This window comes from Scyliorhinus torazame, chromosome 22, assembly GCF_047496885.1.
Source record: "Scyliorhinus torazame isolate Kashiwa2021f chromosome 22, sScyTor2.1, whole genome shotgun sequence".
NCBI classification, from domain to species: domain Eukaryota; kingdom Metazoa; phylum Chordata; class Chondrichthyes; order Carcharhiniformes; family Scyliorhinidae; genus Scyliorhinus; species Scyliorhinus torazame.
The window spans coordinates 38,556,664-38,575,725 of NC_092728.1; the positions used below are offsets into that span (position 1 = coordinate 38,556,664).

The 19,062-nt window shown below is 52.5% G+C and overlaps 1 protein-coding gene across 1 annotated transcript in view; it reads left to right on the forward strand.

Annotated features, from left to right (window-relative positions):
* LOC140398802 (coiled-coil domain-containing protein 183-like) overlaps positions 1–19,062 on the forward strand; it is a 168,024-nt gene that overhangs the window by 134,205 nt on the left and 14,757 nt on the right. The window contains exons 11-13 of the mRNA XM_072487768.1: positions 6,257–6,422; positions 10,778–10,903; positions 13,292–13,376. Of these exons, the coding sequence (XP_072343869.1) occupies positions 6,257–6,422; positions 10,778–10,903; positions 13,292–13,376 (377 nt within the window). The remainder of the gene's footprint in view (positions 1–6,256; positions 6,423–10,777; positions 10,904–13,291; positions 13,377–19,062) is intronic.

The following is a 19,062-nucleotide window of genomic DNA, read 5'->3' on the forward strand; positions in this document are numbered from 1 at the left end:
CGGTACCCCCGTCGCCCCGGTACCCCCGTCGCCCCGGTACCCCCGTCGCCCCGGTACCCCCGTCGCCCCGGTACCCCCGTCGCCCCGGTACCCCCGTCGCCCCGGTACCCCCGTCGCCCCGACACCCCCGTCGCCCCGACACCCCCGTCGCCCCGACACCCCCGTCGCCCCGACACCCCCGTCGCCCCGACACCCCCGTCGCCCCGACACCCCCGTTGCCCCGACACCCCCGTCGCCCCGACACCCCCGTCGCCCCGACTCGCTCGTCGCCCCGATTCGCTCGTCACCCCGATACCCCCGTCACCCCGATACCCACATCATCCCGATGCCCAGAGTGCGGATCTGACTGAGCAGAGTACAGGCCGAGAGTGCAGTCCTGAGCAGAGTACAGGCCGAGAGTGAAGTCCTGAGCAGAGTATAGACCGAGAGTACAGACTTGAGCAGAGTACAGGCCGAGAATACGGACCTAAGCAGAGTACAAGCCAAGAGTGCAATCCTGAGCAGAGTACAGGCCGAGAGTGCGGACCTGAGCAGAGAACAGGCCGAGAGTACGGACCTGAGCAGAGTACAGGCCGAGAGTGCGGATCTGAGCAGAGTACAGGCCGAGAGTGCGGATCTGAGCAGAGTACAGGCCGAGAGTGCGGATCTGAGCAGAGTACAGGCCGAGAGTACGGACCTGAGCAGAGTACAGGCCCAAGAGTGCAGTCCTGAGCAAATTGCAGGCCAAGAGTGCGGACCTGAGCAGAGTACAGGCCAAGAGTACGGACCTGAGCAGAGTGTAAGCTGAGTAGGAGAAGAGGGCAGAACCTTGGCAAACTAAGTTCACATGCCATCCAGTTGAGCAGCAATACAGGAAGCGAGGAAGTCAAATTTGAGTAAAGTGTCAGATGCTGAAAGGCCAGGCCATTGGGCAGTGCGCTCCATCCAGGGAGCTTTAAACTTGTAGTATTGCAACTAGTGCTTCTCATAAGACATCTTAAGCAATGGAGAAAGAAAAAATACATTGCTTTTCTCTAGAACCTTCCATGCCCTGAGGATGTCCCAAAGCACAGTACATCTAATGGCGGACTTATGAAACGTAGTAACTGTCAGAAAGCTGGAAATTCAGCCATTAATTTGAGTACAGCATGATCCCACAAATAGTAATGAGGCCATAGAACAAAGAACAAGAACAAAGAACAAAGAAAATTACAGCACAGGAACAGGCCCTTCGGCCCTCCCAGCCTGCGCCGATCCAGATCCTTTATCTAAACCTGTCGCCTATTTTCCAAAGATCTACTTCCCTCTGTTCCCCGCCCGTTCATATATATGTCTAGATACATCTTGAATGATGCTATCGTGCCCGCCTCTACCACCTCCGCTGGCAAAACGTTCCAGGCATCCACCACCCTCTGCGTAAAAAACTTTCCACGCACATCTCCCTTAAACTTTCCCCCTCTCACCTTGAAATCGTGACCCCTTGTAATTGACACCCCCACTCTTGGAAAAAGCTTGTTGCTATCCACCCTGTCCATACCTCTCATAATTTTGTAGACCTCAATCAGGTCCCCCCTCAACCTCCGTCTTTCCAATGAAAACAATCCTAATCTACTCAACCTTTCTTCATAGCTAGCACCCTTCATACCAGGCAACATCCTGGTGAACCTCCTCTGCACCCTCTCTAAAGCATGGCTTCTAGTAATGTGGCGACCAGAACTGCACGCAGTGTTCCAAATGTGGCCTAACCAAAGTCCTATACAACTGTAGCATGACCTGCCGACTCTTGTACTCAATACCCCGTCCGATGAAGGCAAGCATGCTGTATGCCTTCTTTTTTTTTTTTATTAAATATTTTATTGAAAATTTTTGGTCAACCAACACAGTACATTGTGCATCCTTTACACAATATTATAACAACACAAATAACAATGACCTATTTTATAAACAAAAAATGAATAAATAATAAATAACAAAAATGAAAACTAGCCCTAATTGGCAACTGCCTTGTCACAAGTAACACTCTCCAAAAATATAATTTAACAGTCCAATATATAATTATCTGTAGCAACGACCTATACATACTATACAGTATATATTAACAACCCTGAGAGTCCTTCTGGTTCCCCCCCCCCCCCCCCCCATGATCCTGGGCTGCTGCTGCTGCCTTCTTTTTCCCATTCCGTCTATCTTTCTGCGAGGTATTCGACGAACGGTTGCCACCGCCTGGTGAACCCTTGAGCCGTCCCCCTTAGGACGAACTTAATCCGCTCTAGCTTTATAAACCCCGCCATGTCATGTATCCAGGTCTCCACCCCCGGGGGCTTGGCTTCTTTCCACATTAGCAATATCCTGCGCCGGGCTACTAGGGACGCAAAGGCCAAAACATCGGCCTCTCTCGCCTCCTGCACTCCCGGCTCTTGTGCAACCCCAAATATAGCCAACCCCCAGCTTGGTTCGACCCGGACTCCTACTACTTTTGAAAGCACCTTTGTCACCCCCATCCAAAACCCCTGTAGTGCCGGGCATGACCAAAACATATGGGTATGATTCGCTGGGCTTCTCGAGCACCTCGCACACCTATCCTCCACCCCAAAAAATTTACTGAGCCGTGCTCCAGTCATATGTGCCCTGTGTAATACCTTAAACTGAATCAGGCTTAGCCTGGCACACGAGGACGACGAGTTTACCCTGCTTAGGGCATCTGCCCACAGCCCCTCCTCAATCTCCTCCCCCAGCTCTTCTTCCCATTTCCCTTTTAGTTCATCTACCATAGTCTCCCCTTCGTCCCTCATTTCCCTATATATATCTGACACCTTACCATCCCCCCACCCATGTCTTTGAGATCACTCTGTCCTGCACCTCTTGTGTCGGGAGCTGCGGGAATTCCCTCACCTGTTGCCTCGCAAAAGCCCTCAGTTGCATATACCTGAATGCATTCCCTTGGGGCAACCCATATTTCTCGGTCAGCGCTCCCAGACTCGCGAACTTCTCATCCACAAACAGATCTTTCAGTTGCGTTATTCCTGCTCTTTGCCACATTCCATATCCCCCATCCATTCCCCCCGGGGCAAACCTATGGTTGTTTCTTATCGGGGACCCCCCCCCCCCCCAAGGCTCCAGTCTTTCCCCTATGCCGTCTCCACTGTCCCCAAATCTTCAGTGTAGCCACCACCACCGGGCTTGTGGTGTAGTTCCTCGGTGAGAACGGCAATGGGGCTGTCACCATAGCCTGTAGGCTAGTCCCCCTACAGGACGCCCAACCACGCCGCTCCCTCCTCCTCTCCCATCCACTTACTCACCATTGAAATATTAGCGGCCCAATAATACTCACTTAGGCTCGGTAGTGCCAGCCCCCCCCTATCCCTGCTACGCTGTAAGAATCCCTTCCTCACTCTCGGGGTCTTCCCGGCCCACATAAAACCCATGATGCTCTTTTCAATCCTTTTAAAAAAAAGCCTTCGTAATCACCACCGGGAGGCACTGAAACACAAAGAGGAATCTCGGGAGGACCACCATCTTAACCGCCTGCACCCTCCCTGCCATTGACAGGGATACCATATCCCATCTCTTGAAATCCTCCTCCATCTGTTCCACCAACCGCGTTAAATTTAACCTATGCAATGTGCCCCAATTCTTAGCTATCTGGATCCCCAGGTAACGAAAGTCCCTTGTTACCTTCCTCAACGGTAGGTCCTCTATTTCTCTACTCTGCTCCCCTGGATGCACCACAAACAACTCACTTTTCCCCATGTTCAATTTATACCCTGAAAAATCCCGCTATATGCCTTCTTGACCACTCTATCGACCTGCGTTGCCACCTTCAGGGTACAATGGACCTGAACTCCCAGATCTCTCTGTACATCAATTTTCCCCAGGACTCTTCCATTGACCCTATAGTCCGCTCTTGAATTAGATCTTCCAAAATACATCACCTCGCATTTGCCTGGATTGAACTCCATCTGCCATTTCTCTGCCTAACTCTCCAATCTATCTATATTTTGCTGTATTCTCTGACAGTCCTCCTCGCTACCTGCAACTCCACCAATCTTAGTATCATCTGCAAACTTGCTAATCAGACCACTTATACCTTTGTTCAGATTATTTATGTATATCATAAACAACAGTGGTCCGAGCACGGATCCCTGTGGAACACCACTAGTCACCTGTCTCCATTTTGAGACACTCCCTTCCACCACTACTCTCTGTCTCCTGTTGCCCAGCCAGTTCTTTATCCATCTAGCTAATACACCCTGAACCCCATACGACTTCACTTTTTCCATCAACCTGCCATGGGAAACTTTATCAAACGCCTTACTGAAGTCCATGTATATGACATCTACAGCCCTTCCCTCATCAATTAACGTTGTCACTTCCTCAAATAATTCTATTAGGTTTGTAAGACATGACCTTCCCTGCACAAAACCATGCTGCCTATCACTGATAAGTCTATTTTCTTCCAAATGTGAATAGATCCTATCCCTCAGTATCTTCTCCAACAGTTTGCCTACCACTGACGTCAAGCTCTCAGGTCTCTAATTCCCTGGACTATCCCTGCTACCCTTCTTCAACAAAGAGACAATATTAGCAATTCTCCAGTCCTCCGGGACCTCACCTGTGCTCAAGGATGCTGCAAAGATATCTGTTAGGGTCATATGATTCAGTGATGTCAGTTGAGAGATAAATATTGGCCGGGGAACTCCCCCATTCTTCAAATAATGCCATCAGATCTATCCTGTCCACGTGATAGGGCAGAAGACAAGGCCTTGGTTTAAGATCACACCCAAAAGATGTCACCAGCGCTGACAGTGCTGCACTCCCTCAAGTCTCTGCAGCAAGACGTATAACCGCTGACCCAGGGCGGCATGGTGGTGCAGTGTGTTGCTCTTTCTAGCTTTAGTCTATTTGTCTGTTTCGGTCACCTTTGCTCATGAGTCGCCAGGTATCTTTATGATACCGCCACGTGGTTCAAGTTTAGGTTATGATTAATAACACAGCACACCGCTTAGTAAGGATTAAAACAACGGTCATTTATTATATACAACAGGCAACATTAATACCCTAATACTACTTTCTATATAGCAAACCTATCACTACTGGCCAATACTTAACTTAGGAAGAGCCCACCAGGCCAAGGAAACGAATGGCTTGTCCAATCAAATCTGGCCCGCGGGATTCAAAAGGCTGCTACAGGTCGGTGGCTAGGTGTCTCTACCGGATAGCAATCGCTGGATTCACACTTACAGTGGCCGGTGGCTGGTCTTGTGAAGGTCTCGAGCAGGCGAAGATGAGAGAGAGAGAGATCTGAACTTGGACCTTTACTTTTATAGGGCCCAGGGGCTTCCCGCCTCCCGGGGCGGCCCTTGACCCTGAGTCCCAAGTGATTGGATTCTGTCCCCAATCTCTGGGGTCGATGTGTCCAATGGTGAGGCGATTCCTTGATCGGGGGGTGGTCGCTCACCTGTCTTTGTTTCGGCCACTGCAGGCGCCGACAGGTCTGGCCCGGTATTCAATTGCTAATATGTTGCAATTGTTCCCGGGGATAGCCGATTTAGCTGTGGATGTCTGAATAGATTAGGTGTAAACAGTCCTGAATGCAACTGCGAATACCTGGGTTGATGGACTGTTGATAGCTCTGAGTATCGATCTGGGCTACCTTCCCAGAGCTGAATATGCGAACCTGTCTGCAGCTGCCTGCCTGTGTCTTCTTGGCTGCTTTTCCCAGCAGTCTTTCGGGTTAGCCGTTTTAAACTGGGTTTTGGCCAGATTAATCGGAACGCAGCCATTTTACATGGCTACAAGTGGTTAGCACTGCTGCCTCATGGCGCCGAGGACCCTGGTTCGATCCATGCCCGGGTCACTTTACATGTGGAGTTTGCACATTCTCCCCGTGTCTGTGCGGTTCTCAATTTTAGAAACCTCTGACCCAGAGGCCTCTTCCCACTGAACCTCAAAATGGAGGAGAGGAAACTGTGGGAGGAAAGGGAAATGGATCGCTAAGTCTGAGAGCGGAGCTGATAGCTCTTGATACTCAGGGCTTCTGTACATCCCCAAGATCCAATGGAAACAGCACAATGGCCTCTTAAATCAGGCTACTGTGGAGCAGAGATTGTACTGTGAGGTGGCTGCGTGGCCAACTGATACTCCGCACGAGGAAGCACAAACCTGCATTCTATTTTAAATTTGTTGCTTTAGTAGCTGCCGGGACGAGCTACGCAAATATGGTCAGCACAAAGAGGGCAGTTTTCTGACAAATTCTTGTGTGTTTCTCTCCTGTCAGCCTGAACAGTTTGAAGGCAGGTACAGAACAACAACTGAAGCTGGAGAAGGACAATCTTGTGACAGTGTTACAGCGACTTTGCAACAGTGACCTCCTCCTACTGGCCATTGAGAATGGGATTGACAACCTGTATTACTGCCTGTACGGCATTCCTGGTACCACTGAGGTCTGTGCTAAATATACCGCTGTGCAAAATCACTGTCATTCTAATCATGACGATGAGGATAATTGGGTTTGTCATTAAAATTCTCTCAACCAAATCACTGATGCACATCAAATATCGTCTGCTGCACAAACAATAACTAATATCATTGGAACTGGAGGGGGACATTTAATGCGATCACAGCTGATCTAATCCCTCAACTCCATTTACCCAACTCTGATCGGATCCCTCAATATCGGCGACCAACAAAAATCAGTACGAAGTCTTACAACACCAGGTTAAAGTCCAACAGGTTTGTTTCGATGTCACTAGCTTTCGGAGCGCTGCTCCTTCCTCAGGTGAATGAAGAGGTATGTTCCAGAAACATATATATAGACAGATTCAAAGATGCCAGACAATGCTCGGAATGCGAGCATTAGCAGGTGATTAAATCTTTACAGATCCAGAGATGGGGTAACCCCGGGTTAAAGAGGTGTGAATTGTGTCAAGCCAGGACAGTTGGTAGGATTTTGCAGGCCAGATGGTGGGGGATGAATGTAATGCGACATGAATCCCAGGTCCCGGTTGAGGCCGCACTTTTGTGTGCGGAACTTGGCTATAAGTTTCTGCAACCGGGACCTGGGATTCATGTCGCATTACATTCATCCCCCACCATCTGGCCTGCGAAATCCTACCAACTGTCCTGGCTTGACACAATTCACACCTCTTTAACCTGGGATTACCCCATCTCTGGATCTGTAAAGATTTAATCACCTGCTAATGGTTGCATTCCAAGCATTGTCTGGCATCTTTGAATCTGTCTATATATATGTTTCTGGAACATACCTCTTCATTCACCTGAGGAAGGAGCAGCGCTCCGAAAGCTAGTGACATCGAAACAAACCTGTTGGACTTTAACCGGGTGTTGTAAGACTTCGTACTGTGCTCACCCCAGTTCAACGCCGGCATCTCCACATCATCAACAAAAATCCATCAGCTTCAGTCTTTAAAGTTCCAATTGCCCTGGTATTCACAGACATTTCCACTGCCTGATGATTGGAGATGTTTTGCTGATGTAACCTATATCCATAAAATCACTACAGTGAAGAATGAGGCCATTCGGCCCATCGAGTCTGCACCAACCCTCCGAAGGAGCACCACTCCTTATTCCCGTAACCCCATGAAACCCACATTTCTTTGGACTGTGGGAGGAAAGCGGAGCACCTGGAGGAAACCCACACAGACATGGGGAGAACGTGCAAACTCCACACAGTCACCCAAGGCCAGAATTGAACACGGGTCCCTGGCACTGTGAGGCAGGAGTGCTAAACACTGTGCCTCCACACAGGATTCAGTTGCTCAGCCCATAGACTTGGTCATGCTTGTCCATCCGCCAGCATGCAGGGAGGTCTGAATGTACACAATGTTGCAAATGCCTGGGTCTCATAAAGATGTGGGGCGAGATTCTCCGACCCCCCCCCGGGTCGGAGAATCGCCGGGGGCTGGCGTGAATCCCGCCCCCGCCGGGAATCGCGCCGCACCGGTTGGCGCCCCCCCCACCACCCGCGATTCTCCGGCCCGGATGTGCCGAAGTCCCGCTGCTAGGATGCCTGTCCCGCCGGCGTGGAGTAAACCACCTTTCTTACCAGCGGGACAAGGCGGCGCGGGCGGGCTCCGGGGACCTGGGGGGCGGGGGGGGGCGCGGGGCGTTCTGGCCCCGGGGGGTGCCCCCACGGTGGCCTGGCCCGCGATCGGTGGCACTCTTTTCCTTCCGCCTTCGCCACGGTCTCCACCATGGCGGAGGCGGAAGAGACTCCATCCACAGCGCATGCGCGGGGATGCCGTGAGCGGCCGCTAACGCTCCCGCGCATGCGCCGCCCGGAGATGTCATTTCCGCGCCAGCTGGCAGGGCACCAAAGGCCTTTTCCGCAACCTGGCGCGGCGGAAATTAGTCCGGCGCGGGCCTAGCCCCTCAAAGTTGGGGCTCGGCCCCCCAAGATGCGGAGGATTCTGCACCTTTGGGGCGGCGCGATGCCCGTCTGATTTGCGCCGTTTTGGGCGCCGGTCGGTGGACATCGCGCCGATACCGGGGAATTTCGCCCAAGGTTCGAAACAACAAGCCATTTTCATTTCTATCAGTGTATCTGCCACCCCTTTGTTCAAAGGCGCACAAACTGTGAGGCAACCATTTCAAAGGAGTTTAAGAGGCTTTTGGTAATCCAGTTAGTTTATGGGGTGCAAGGGTTCCTTACTCGTAGGTGGAGGAAAAGGACAAAACAGAGAAAATCAAAATTTTTCCTAGCCTCTGCAGGAGACACACACTGACTTGCACTGGGGGACAGTCCACACACACTGACTCTCACTGGGGGACAGTTCCACACACACTGACTCTCACTGGGGGACAGTCCACACACACTGACTCTCACTGGGGGACAGTTCCACACACACTGACTCACTGGGGGACAGTTCCACACACACTGACTCTCACTGGGGGACAGTTCCACACACACTGACTCTCACTGGGGGACAGTTCCACACACACTGACTCACTGGGGGACAGTTCCACACACACTGACTCGCACTGGGGGACAGTTCCACGCACTGACTCTCATTGGGAGACAGTTCCACACACACTGACTCGCACTGGGGACAGTTCCACACACACTGCCTCGCACTGGGGGACAGTTCCACGTACTGACTCTCATTGGGAGACAGTTCCACACACACTGACTCTCAATGGGGACAGTTCCACAAACACTGACTCGCACTGGGGGACAGTTCCACACACACTGACTCGCACTGGGGGACAGTTCCACACACACTGACTCTCACTGGGGGACAGTTCCATACCACTGACTCTCACTGGAGACAGTTCCACACACACTGACTCTCACTGGGGAAGAGTTCCGCACACACTGACTCTCACTGGGGAACAGTTCCACACACACTGACTCTCACTGGGGACAGTTCCACACACACTGACTCTCACTGGGAGACAGTTCCACACACACTGACTCTCACTGGGGAAAGTTCCACACACACTGACTCACTGGGAGACAGTTCCACACACACTGACTCTCACTGGGGGACAGTTCCACACACAGTGACTCTCACTGGGAGACAGTTCCACACACACTGACTCTCACTGGGGAAAGTTCCACACACACTGACTCACTGGGAGACAGTTCCACACACACTGACTCTCACTGGGGGACAGTTCCACACACAGTGACTCTCACTGGGAGACAGTTCCACACACACTGACTCTCACTGGGGACAGTTCCACACACGCTGACTCTCACTGGGGCACAGTTCCACACACACTGACTCTCACTGGGAGAGAGTTCCACACACACTGACTCTCACTGGGGACAGTTCCACACACACCGACTCTCACTGGGGGACAGTTCCACACACACTGACTCTCACTGGGGGACAGTTCCACACACACCGACTCTCACTGGGATACAGTTCCACACACATTGGGCGTAATTCTCTGATAATGGGGCTATGTCCTCACGCCTGCAAGAAAACGGACGCGAATCACTCTGGTCTTTCCTGGAGAAAGTCCAGAATGATACTCCATTTTGCAAGGGGCTAGCAGGGTCCGGAGTGCTCCTCGAAGCTCCAGCTGCCGATACGGGGCCCTGAACCTCCGGCCGGGGGTCCGCATATGCGCTTGGCAGCGGCCCCGCGCAACATAGCAGACCCACTCCGCGGGCCGGCCCCGACAATATAGGCCCCCCCCGCCCGCCGATCGTTGGCCCCCAATCGCAAGCCTGGCCATCCTGGAGGCGCCCCTCCGGTGACGGATCTACCCTCTCCCCACCAGGGCGGCCGTGGACTGAGTCCGCAGCCGCCACTCAAGTTCCTACCAGGTGGAACCATGAGTGAACCACGCCAGTGGGGACTTGGCCAGTTGTTGGCGGAGAATCGCCGCGGGGGCCTCTTTCAATGGCCCCCGACCGGCGCCGCGTCAACCACGTGCGTGCGCGCGATTGGCGTTGATTCTCCAGTCCCCGGAGAATCCCGGGAGTGGCGTCGGAACCGATCGCGGGTCTGACGCCCATTCTCTGCCCCCGTGCCGAGCGCGATTGCGGCGCGGAGGCTCGGAGAATCCCGGCCACTGACTCTCACTGGATACAGTTCTGTATCTGCCTCTCCCTCACAACCACTTCTGTCCCTCATTATTTCTGCCATCTATGAATTGCTTTCTTCGTGTTTGACCTTCTGTAGAGAAAGTTTACCAAGCTTTAGGTATGGTGTCTTATTCGTTCAGAGTTAGTTTACTGAAATGACTGTGTCTCACGTCCTGTTGTTTGTGCAGAATAGACTCCTAGCTGGAGTAAGCAACTTACCCTCTCTGTTTTCTGCCTCAGCTTTCAACTGTGGACCCACAGGATACCTATGAGAAGTTATTAATCTGTGAAGAGAAGTTAATTTTCTTGGAGAATAAAGTTGCAGGATTTGTCGTTGAAGAGTGGATGGTACCTGAACAGGAGAAGGTAAAGTTTAGTTGAATTACTGTGAATCAGTCATGTCCCTCGTCTCTGAACAGCAATGAATTTGCGGCTGTGAAACCTGTCCTGCTGTTAGACCCCTAAATTTCGGAAGAAATAAGGAATAGACTAAATGGGGATACTTTAAAAATTGTACAAATCCAATTCTAAAGTAGGAGGGTTAAGGTAGTAATGTTGTGATGGGATTGGGTTTGATCCTGAGCTTTGTAAATGCCAATTGAGCATCGATAAACCGGGCAGTGTCAGCGAACCTCCCTGCACCTTGCTCTTGGTCATTGTGGAATCGTGAAGAATCAGCGAGCGAGATTCCTGAAGCATTGGGTTTCAGAATGGGACAGAGAAATAGGTTCTGAGATTGTCACTAACTCTGTATCACAGCACACAGGCCCAAAGCAGAAAGGCTGAGGCTGGTTAGATTGAGTTCTTCACAAAAGTGGTGAAAGGGGGTCGGGGCAGAGTGTGGGTAGCCTTAGATAGATTTGGGGCAGTGGGCAATTTGGGGGAGTGGGCAAATTGGGGTGTTGGTTTCGGAACAGGCTGTAGGGCCTTCCCCAGCCTCATACTTGCCAATCTTGGTTGCCGACTTACTTCCAGGGACTCTGATACTAATACTGGGCCTGGAGCAGGAGGATAAAAGCAACCAATGTTCAGCTGACCTTGGAAGTTCCAGAAAAATCCTAATATGGACAACAGCCTGAGGCAGGGCCCTATACAGACTTAATTTAAAAAAAAAGAGTGGGCTGGTTTCTCTGGTCGCCGACGCCGAAATCGCATTTAATGAACGGCCGGAGAATCTGAATTCCTGACCAAATCAGGGACGGCGCCGCTTTCACGATGCTCCGCCCCCTCCGCGCCACGTATCAACGGCCTCAGGATATTGCCTGAGGCCCGCCCCCTGATGCTTCACCCCCGACCGGCCGAGTTCCCAATGGCGTGGGATTCTCATGGTCTCACCCGTTGGGAACTCTGCGTGGTGGCTGCGGACTCAGTCCAGCGCCGCCACAGTCGGGGGAGGGGCGCTCCACGGGCGGGGGGGGGGGGGGGGGGGGGACATTATTCGGGGCTGGGGGCACTGTGGGGAGGGGTGGTCCAGGGCTGGCCGAGGGGGGGGGAAACTATCTGCGAGGGACCGCCGCCATGTAGCACAGTGTGGCCGCTGCAGGCGCATGCGCGGACATGGATACGGCAATTCTCCGGGTCGTATCGGCAGCTAGAGCCGGGTGCTCTATGCTGCTGACCTGCTAGCCACCAGCAAAACGGGGAATCGGTGGCCATTTTGCACCATTTTTTCTGGCGTAAAACGGCACCATTCCCAAGCCAACATGTGGACATCGCCCCAGAATCGGAGAATCCAGCTCACTATATCTATTTCAGCTGGAGAGATTAGTGTTTCTGAAGAAAAACAAAATGCTGAGAAATCTCAGTGGGTCTGACAGCGTCTGTGGAGAGAGAAATGAACTCACGTTTCGAGTCTGGATGACTTTTCATCAGAGCGCGCAGGCGACTGGAAATAGGATGAGATTTAACTTGTGGGGGGAGGGTTTGGCAGAGGTGGATCAGTGGGGCAGGATAGAGGGTCTGTGAAAGGTGGAGGTTGGCAAAAGTGGCGTGGACAAAAAGACAAAAGGAATGTAAGTAGTGATCCCTGACAAGGAGTGTGCTGATGGGGGCACATTCATAGAATATCATAGAATTTACAGTGCAGAAGGAGGCCATTCGGCCCATCGAGTCTACACCGGCTCTTGGAAAGAGCACCCGACCCAAGGTCAACACCTCCACCCTATCCCCATAACCCAGTAACCCCACCCAACACTAAGGTCAATTTTGGACACTAAGGGCAATTTATCAAGGCCAATCCACCGAACCTGCACATCTTTGGACTGTGGGAGGAAACCGGAGCACCCGGAGGAAACCCTCGCACACACGGGGAGACTGTGCAGACTCCGCACAGACAGTGACCCAAGCCGGAATCGAACCTGGGACCCTGGAGCTGTGAAGCAATTGTGCTATCCGCAATGCTACCGTGCTGCCCCAAATCAGAGATCAGAATGTGTTAACGGCTGAGGTAAGCAGTACGTCAAAGGACAACTTGCAACAAGGAACATATGGCTGTAGTGGGGTGGGGTGGGGGGAAAATGGTGAGGGAAAAACAGATCAGTAAAAGAAATGAAGATAAATTGATAGAAATAAAAATGGGGTGAAGGTGGAGGAGAGAGTTCACAGTCAGAAGTGTTGTACTCAATGTGAAGTCTGAAAGCACTGTGCTCGACAATGTTGCCCAGTTATTAAGTTTCCCAGCAGTCCAGTTAGAACGGAAGCCAGCTTTCCAATCTATCCCTTGTGAATTAACATGGCTCTTTTGTCTATTTTCAGTTAACAGAATTAATTGAGAAGACATTTGGTGAAAATGAGCAGAACCGAAATGTCATGGTTGAATCAGATGACTTTGAAATGCATGGTAAGCATTAATAAGAAACATCTAGCTCACTGACACAAACCTTGCAGACTCCGGACATGTGATCTCGAAGTAAAACCCTCCCTGTAATGGGTAGAATAAGAGTGATTCCCCCGACCTACATTATGGCTAATGGGAGCACATGAAATCTTCTCAGTGGGATCGGACTAAATGCTGCGGATGAGCTAGGATGAAGTGTTAAGTAATGGGTTAAGAGACATTGCAATTAGTTGTCTCATTAATTATCCATTAATTATTCATTAAGTATCCATTAATTGACACTGATATGTAAAGGGGCTTCAGGTGGCCTGTCAGGTGGTGTGTAGTTAGAGTTTTGTGCAAAGTCTGTTGGAATGAATTAAATGTGTGTTTGTGAAAAAGGAACAGAACTTTAGACTCTTCATATCACAGCAACTAAAACGTCGAACAATTGGTAGCAGAGGATGGTTGCTGTGTAAATGTGAAGGTTTGAAAGATACAACTTTTCCAGACTAAACCAAGGAGTGAGTGAGGAAAGAAAAAAAAGGATACATGGCTGAACCGAGGATAAAGATGGCTGGATATGACTATCCTCCCTTATTTTCTGAAAGGGAATGGTACGACCAATGGAGAAGTGCAGTAGTTATGTGGACTAAGGTAACTGCTTTGGGAAAGAGAAAACTCTTTCTCTACCATATCATAAAGATACCTGGCGACTCGAGAGCAAAGGTTATAAAACAGAGCCAATTGAACCAACCAAAAGTTAGCAACATATTACTGCCGACATCCTGACGGGACCCGATCTAGAAGTGGCTTAACCACTCCGGGTGAACCCAAAAATTTGAATTAGAGATCCAATTGGGAACAGAAAACCACAAGTGTTCAAGCAGTTCTGATCAATCCTCATAATTCGGAAGTGTGTTAAATGCATGCGTAACTAACAGGGCTATAAGGTAATACTGCTAGATTTTTTTGTTGCGACAAAACTGTCGGGAGTTTGTATTTTGGAAATTAGCGAAAGCCGTACCCGTAATTACAGCACTGCCTTAATACTTCCAAATTTAAAAGAAGCATTCAGATAAGAAAGATGGCAATGCAAGCAATGCAACGCCTCATGATCCCAGAAGAATTTGCGGTCACAGCGACCAGCAGCAGTAGAGTAGGACAGTGTCCCGTATGGGAAGAAGAAATCAGGAAGTACCTCAAAGGGAAAGGATGGCCCCTTTGGAGCGAATTCTGTAGCAATGAGGAAACAGGTCCCGGGAGTATAGGGCCTACTTGGTGGGAGAACCTGAGCGAGATTCACAAGAAGAGCTTAGGGAAAGCTCGCAAGCCGATGGCAATCGTGTCCTGCTTGGCACAATTGCGAGGCACAGAGGAGGTCGTTAGGACGCTCCGGAAAGAGGTAGAAGGCATACATCAAATGAGCAAGGTCGATGTCAGTGAGCTAGAAAGAAAGAACTTAGAGTTAAGGAGGAAGTTGGCAGCAAAAGACGGAGAGGTGGATGATGCCAAGAGGGCAACCAGTCTTGTCTGGCGCACTTAAGCAGCTTCCAGTCCCAGTATGAAAAGGCCTAACAGGACACGCAACGTGCAGTCCAGGTACGAGAAGAAACCGAGAAGCAGGTAGAGGCATTGCAGACCTGAAGGCAGCGTTAAGAGCACTCCATGCTGCCACCACGGAGCAAAGACAAAACTCACTAGACCACGCAAAGTGCCGGAAGCAGATTGCAGAACTGCAATCTCTGCTTTCAGTTCAAAAAGGATACCAGGAAACCTTTGAAGCAAAATTAGATGAGGAAGACGGCCCTGATTGGGAAGAGTTGAATGAGACAGCGCAGAGATATGTTCAGGGAACATGTGCGCAGGGAAAGCCCTAAAAGAGGTGATGTGTAATCAATTACTCTCAAGACAAGGTGAGTCATAACTAATAGGCTTTAATCTGCTAGAACTCTTCCCCAGCAGCTTCGATACAGAAAGTGAAGGCTGCTGGGATGGCATCGGTTCTTATACTCCGCCTCTCAGGGCGGAGCTATGTACATCAGCCAATGGTAGACTCCTGGGTCTAACCAATGGCCATCCACCTCTCAGGTACCGCAATACCTGGTATTACCACATTCACCCCCTGTTAAAAAAGAGCCCGGCGGGGTGGTGGCCAGCGTTAATAGTCGCCTTTCGCATGGTATGACCAGGTATGGAGGTACCGTGATGTCGAGGGTAATAACAAAGTGTTCATGGTGCAGCAATCAGTCGATCGGGTGGCCTGGTTGTCCTTCTGGAGCGTCTGGGCTTCGGCGGTGATTCTGATGGGGGTCCCGGCGGTTGCGACTCCGGGAACGTGATGTCGTCCTCCCAGGCAGCTTTGTCACCCCTAGGCGGTGCTGTTGGGGCGAAAGGTGGACAGGGGGGGGAAGGCGCCTGTAGGGGGCGTCGGTGTGTGTTCAGGCCTAGGCAGGGGCGGCGGGAGTGCTGACCCTCCAGTTAGGTGCTGTGGGGAGGGTGGGGGCAATGGTGCGGGTGCGCGTGGGGCTCCGGCGGGCTCCAGGTCCCGAAGGGAGACCGTGTCTTGGCAGCCGTCAGCGAACGCTACGTAGGCGTACTGGGGGTTGGCGTGCAGCAGGTGGACCCTCTCGACCAACGGGTCCGACTTGTGTGCCCTCACATGTTTCCGAAGCAGGATGGGTCCGGGTGACGCTAGCCAGGTTGGGAGCGAGGTCCCGGAGGAGGACTTCCTGGGGAAAACAAGGAGACGTTCGTGAGGTGTCTGGTTCGTGGTTGTACAGAGCAGTGACTGGATGGAGTGGAGGGCCACTGGGAGGACTTCCTGCAAGCGGGAGACTGGGAGATTCCTGGACCGTAGGGCCAGCAGGACGGTCTTCCAGACCGTTCCGTTCTCCCTCTCTACCTGCCCGTTTCCCCGGGGGTTGTAACTGGTCATCCTGCTTGAGGCGATGCCCTTGCTGAGCAGGAATTGACGCAGTTCGTCACTCATAAAGGAGGACCCCCTATCACTGTGGATGTATGCGGGGAAACCGAACAGTGTACAGATAACCTGGAGGGCCCTGATGACGGTGGTTGTGGTCATGTCTGGGCAGGGGATGGCGAATGGGAACCGGGAGTACTCATCAATCACGTTAAGGAAGTACGTGTTGCGGTCGGTGGAGGGGACGGGGCCTTTGAAATCCATGCTGAGGCGTTCAAAGGGATGGGAAGCCTTTATCAGGTGCGCCCTCTCTGGCCGGTAGAAGTGCGGCTTGCACTCCGCGCAGATTTGGCAGTCCCTGGTGACGGTCCTGACCTCCTCGATGGAGTAGGGCAGGTTGCGGGTCTTGATAAAATGAAAGAAACGAGTGACCCCCGGGTGGCAGGGGTCCTTGTGGAGGGATTGGAGGCGGTCCACTTCTGCGGTGGCACAAGTGCCACGGGACAGGGCATCAGGAGGCTTGTTCAGCTTCCCCGGGCGGTACAAGATCTCGTAATTGTAGGTGGAGAGTTCTATCCTCAACCGCAAGATCTTGTCGTTCATAAGCTTGCCGCGCTGCGCATTATCGAACATGAAGGCAACCGACCGTTGATCCATGAGGAGAGTGAATCTCCTCACCGGCCAGGTAATGCCTCCAATGTCGCACAGCTTCTACTATGGCCTTGGCCTCCTTTTCGACTGAGGAGTGGCGAATTTCGGAAGCATGGAGGGTACGGGAGAAGAAAGCCACGGGCCTGCCCGCTTGGTTGAGGGTGGCCGCCAGAGCTACGTCGGACGCGTCGTTCTCGACCTGGAAGGGGAGGGACTCATCGATGGCGCGTATCATGGCTTTTGCAATGTCTGCTTTGATGCGGCTGAAGGCCTGGCGGGCCTCCGTCAACAGGGGGAAGGTTGTGGACTGGATCAGGGGTCGGGCTTTGTCTGCGTAATTGGGGACCCACTGTGCTTAATAGCTGAAGAACCCGAGGCAGCGCTTTAGGGCCTTGGGGCAGTGGGGGAGGGGGAACTCCATGAGGGGGCGCATGCGTTCAGGGTCGGGGCCTATGACTCCACTTCGCACTACGTAGCCTAGAATGGCTCGATGGTCGGTGCTAAACACGCATTTATCCTTATTGTATGTCAGGTTAAGGATTTTCGTGGTCTGGAGAAATTTGCGGAGGTTGGTGTCGTGGTCCTGCTGGTCATGGCCGCAGATGGTGACGTTATCCATACCGGTCAACCATTCGGTCCATCTCTCGTTGGAAGACCGAGACCCCGTTCGTGACACCGAAGTGATAGAGCCGCCCGTCTGCTTCGAAGACAGTGTACTGGCGTTCACCATTACGGAGGGGTAGCTGGTGGAAGGCAGACTTGAGATCCACCGTGGAGAAGACCTTGTATTGCGCAATCCTGTTCACCAGGTCGGCTATACGGGGGAGAGGGCTGCGTAAACCTGTTGATGGTCTGGCTGTAGTCAATGACCATCCTATGTTTCTCCCCGGTCTTTACCACCACTACTTGAGCTCTCCAGGGACTGTTGCTTGCTTCGATGACCCCTTCCCTCAGCAGCCTCTGGACCTCCGACCTGATAAAGGTCCGGTCCTGGGCACTGTACCATCTGCTCCTGGTGGCGACAGGTTTGCAATCCGGGGTGAGGTTCGCAAACAGGGAAGGCAGGTCGTCCTTAAGGGTCGCGAGGCCGCAGACAGTAAGGGGGGGTATTGGGCTGCCGAAATTAAAAGTCAGGCTTTGCAGATGGCATTGGAAATCCAGTCCCAGAAGGGTGGCTGCGCAGAGGTGCGGCAGGACATACAGGCGAAAATTGTGGAATTCCCTGCCTTGGACAGTGAGGTTCGCTAGGCAGAACCCCTTTATCTCCACCGCGTGTGACCCGGAGGCCAGGGAGATTCTTTGATTTATGGGATGGGTGACAAGAGAACAGCGCCTTACCGTGTTGGGGTGAACAAAGCTTTCCGTGCTCCCAGAGTCGCAATCAGGCACGACGTCTCGTGGCCGTTGATGGAGATCGTCGTTGTAGCTTTCGCCAGCGTCCGGGGCCGACTCTGGTCCAGAGTCACCGAGGCCAGCTGCAGTAATGGAGAGTTCTGGTCGGGCAGCATGTAGTCGGCTGTGCTGGGGGCCTGGGGCCCCATCCAAGATGGTGTCACCCATGGGTCGCACATAGTGTCCGGGGATGAAGAAGGTGGCAGCGGCGAGGGACAAAATGGCGGCGCCCACTGTCCAGCGTGGTGTCCGGGGGGCAAAATGGCCGCGCCCGCGGGTCGCACGTGGCCTTAGGAGAGGGGGGTGGCGGTGAGTGCTGGTCGGTCGGGGCCTGAAAGGGGGGTTGCCGATAGTCGCTGGAGACCGCGGCCACGGCGCGGACCTGGCAGACCCCCTCATAGTGGCCCTTCTTGCTGCACCCTTTTCAGGTGGCGGTGATGGCCGGGCAGCGCGGGCGGGGATGATTCGCCAGCCCACAGAAGAAACAGCGGTGTCCGACGGCGTTAGCGGGCCGTCTCGCCGCGCAGGCTTGCGAGGTCAGGGGAAAGGTCTGAGGGGCTGACACTACGGGGTGCCACGCAGCCCAGGGGGCCGCCGCGTGATCGGGAGCAAAGGACAGCGTGTTTTTATATGCAACGTCCATGGACCCCGCCAGGGCCCGTGCCTCTGCAAGTCCCAGCGTGTCTATTTCTAGGAGCCTTCGGCGGATATCGGGGGAGGTCATACCTGCCACGAAAGCATCCC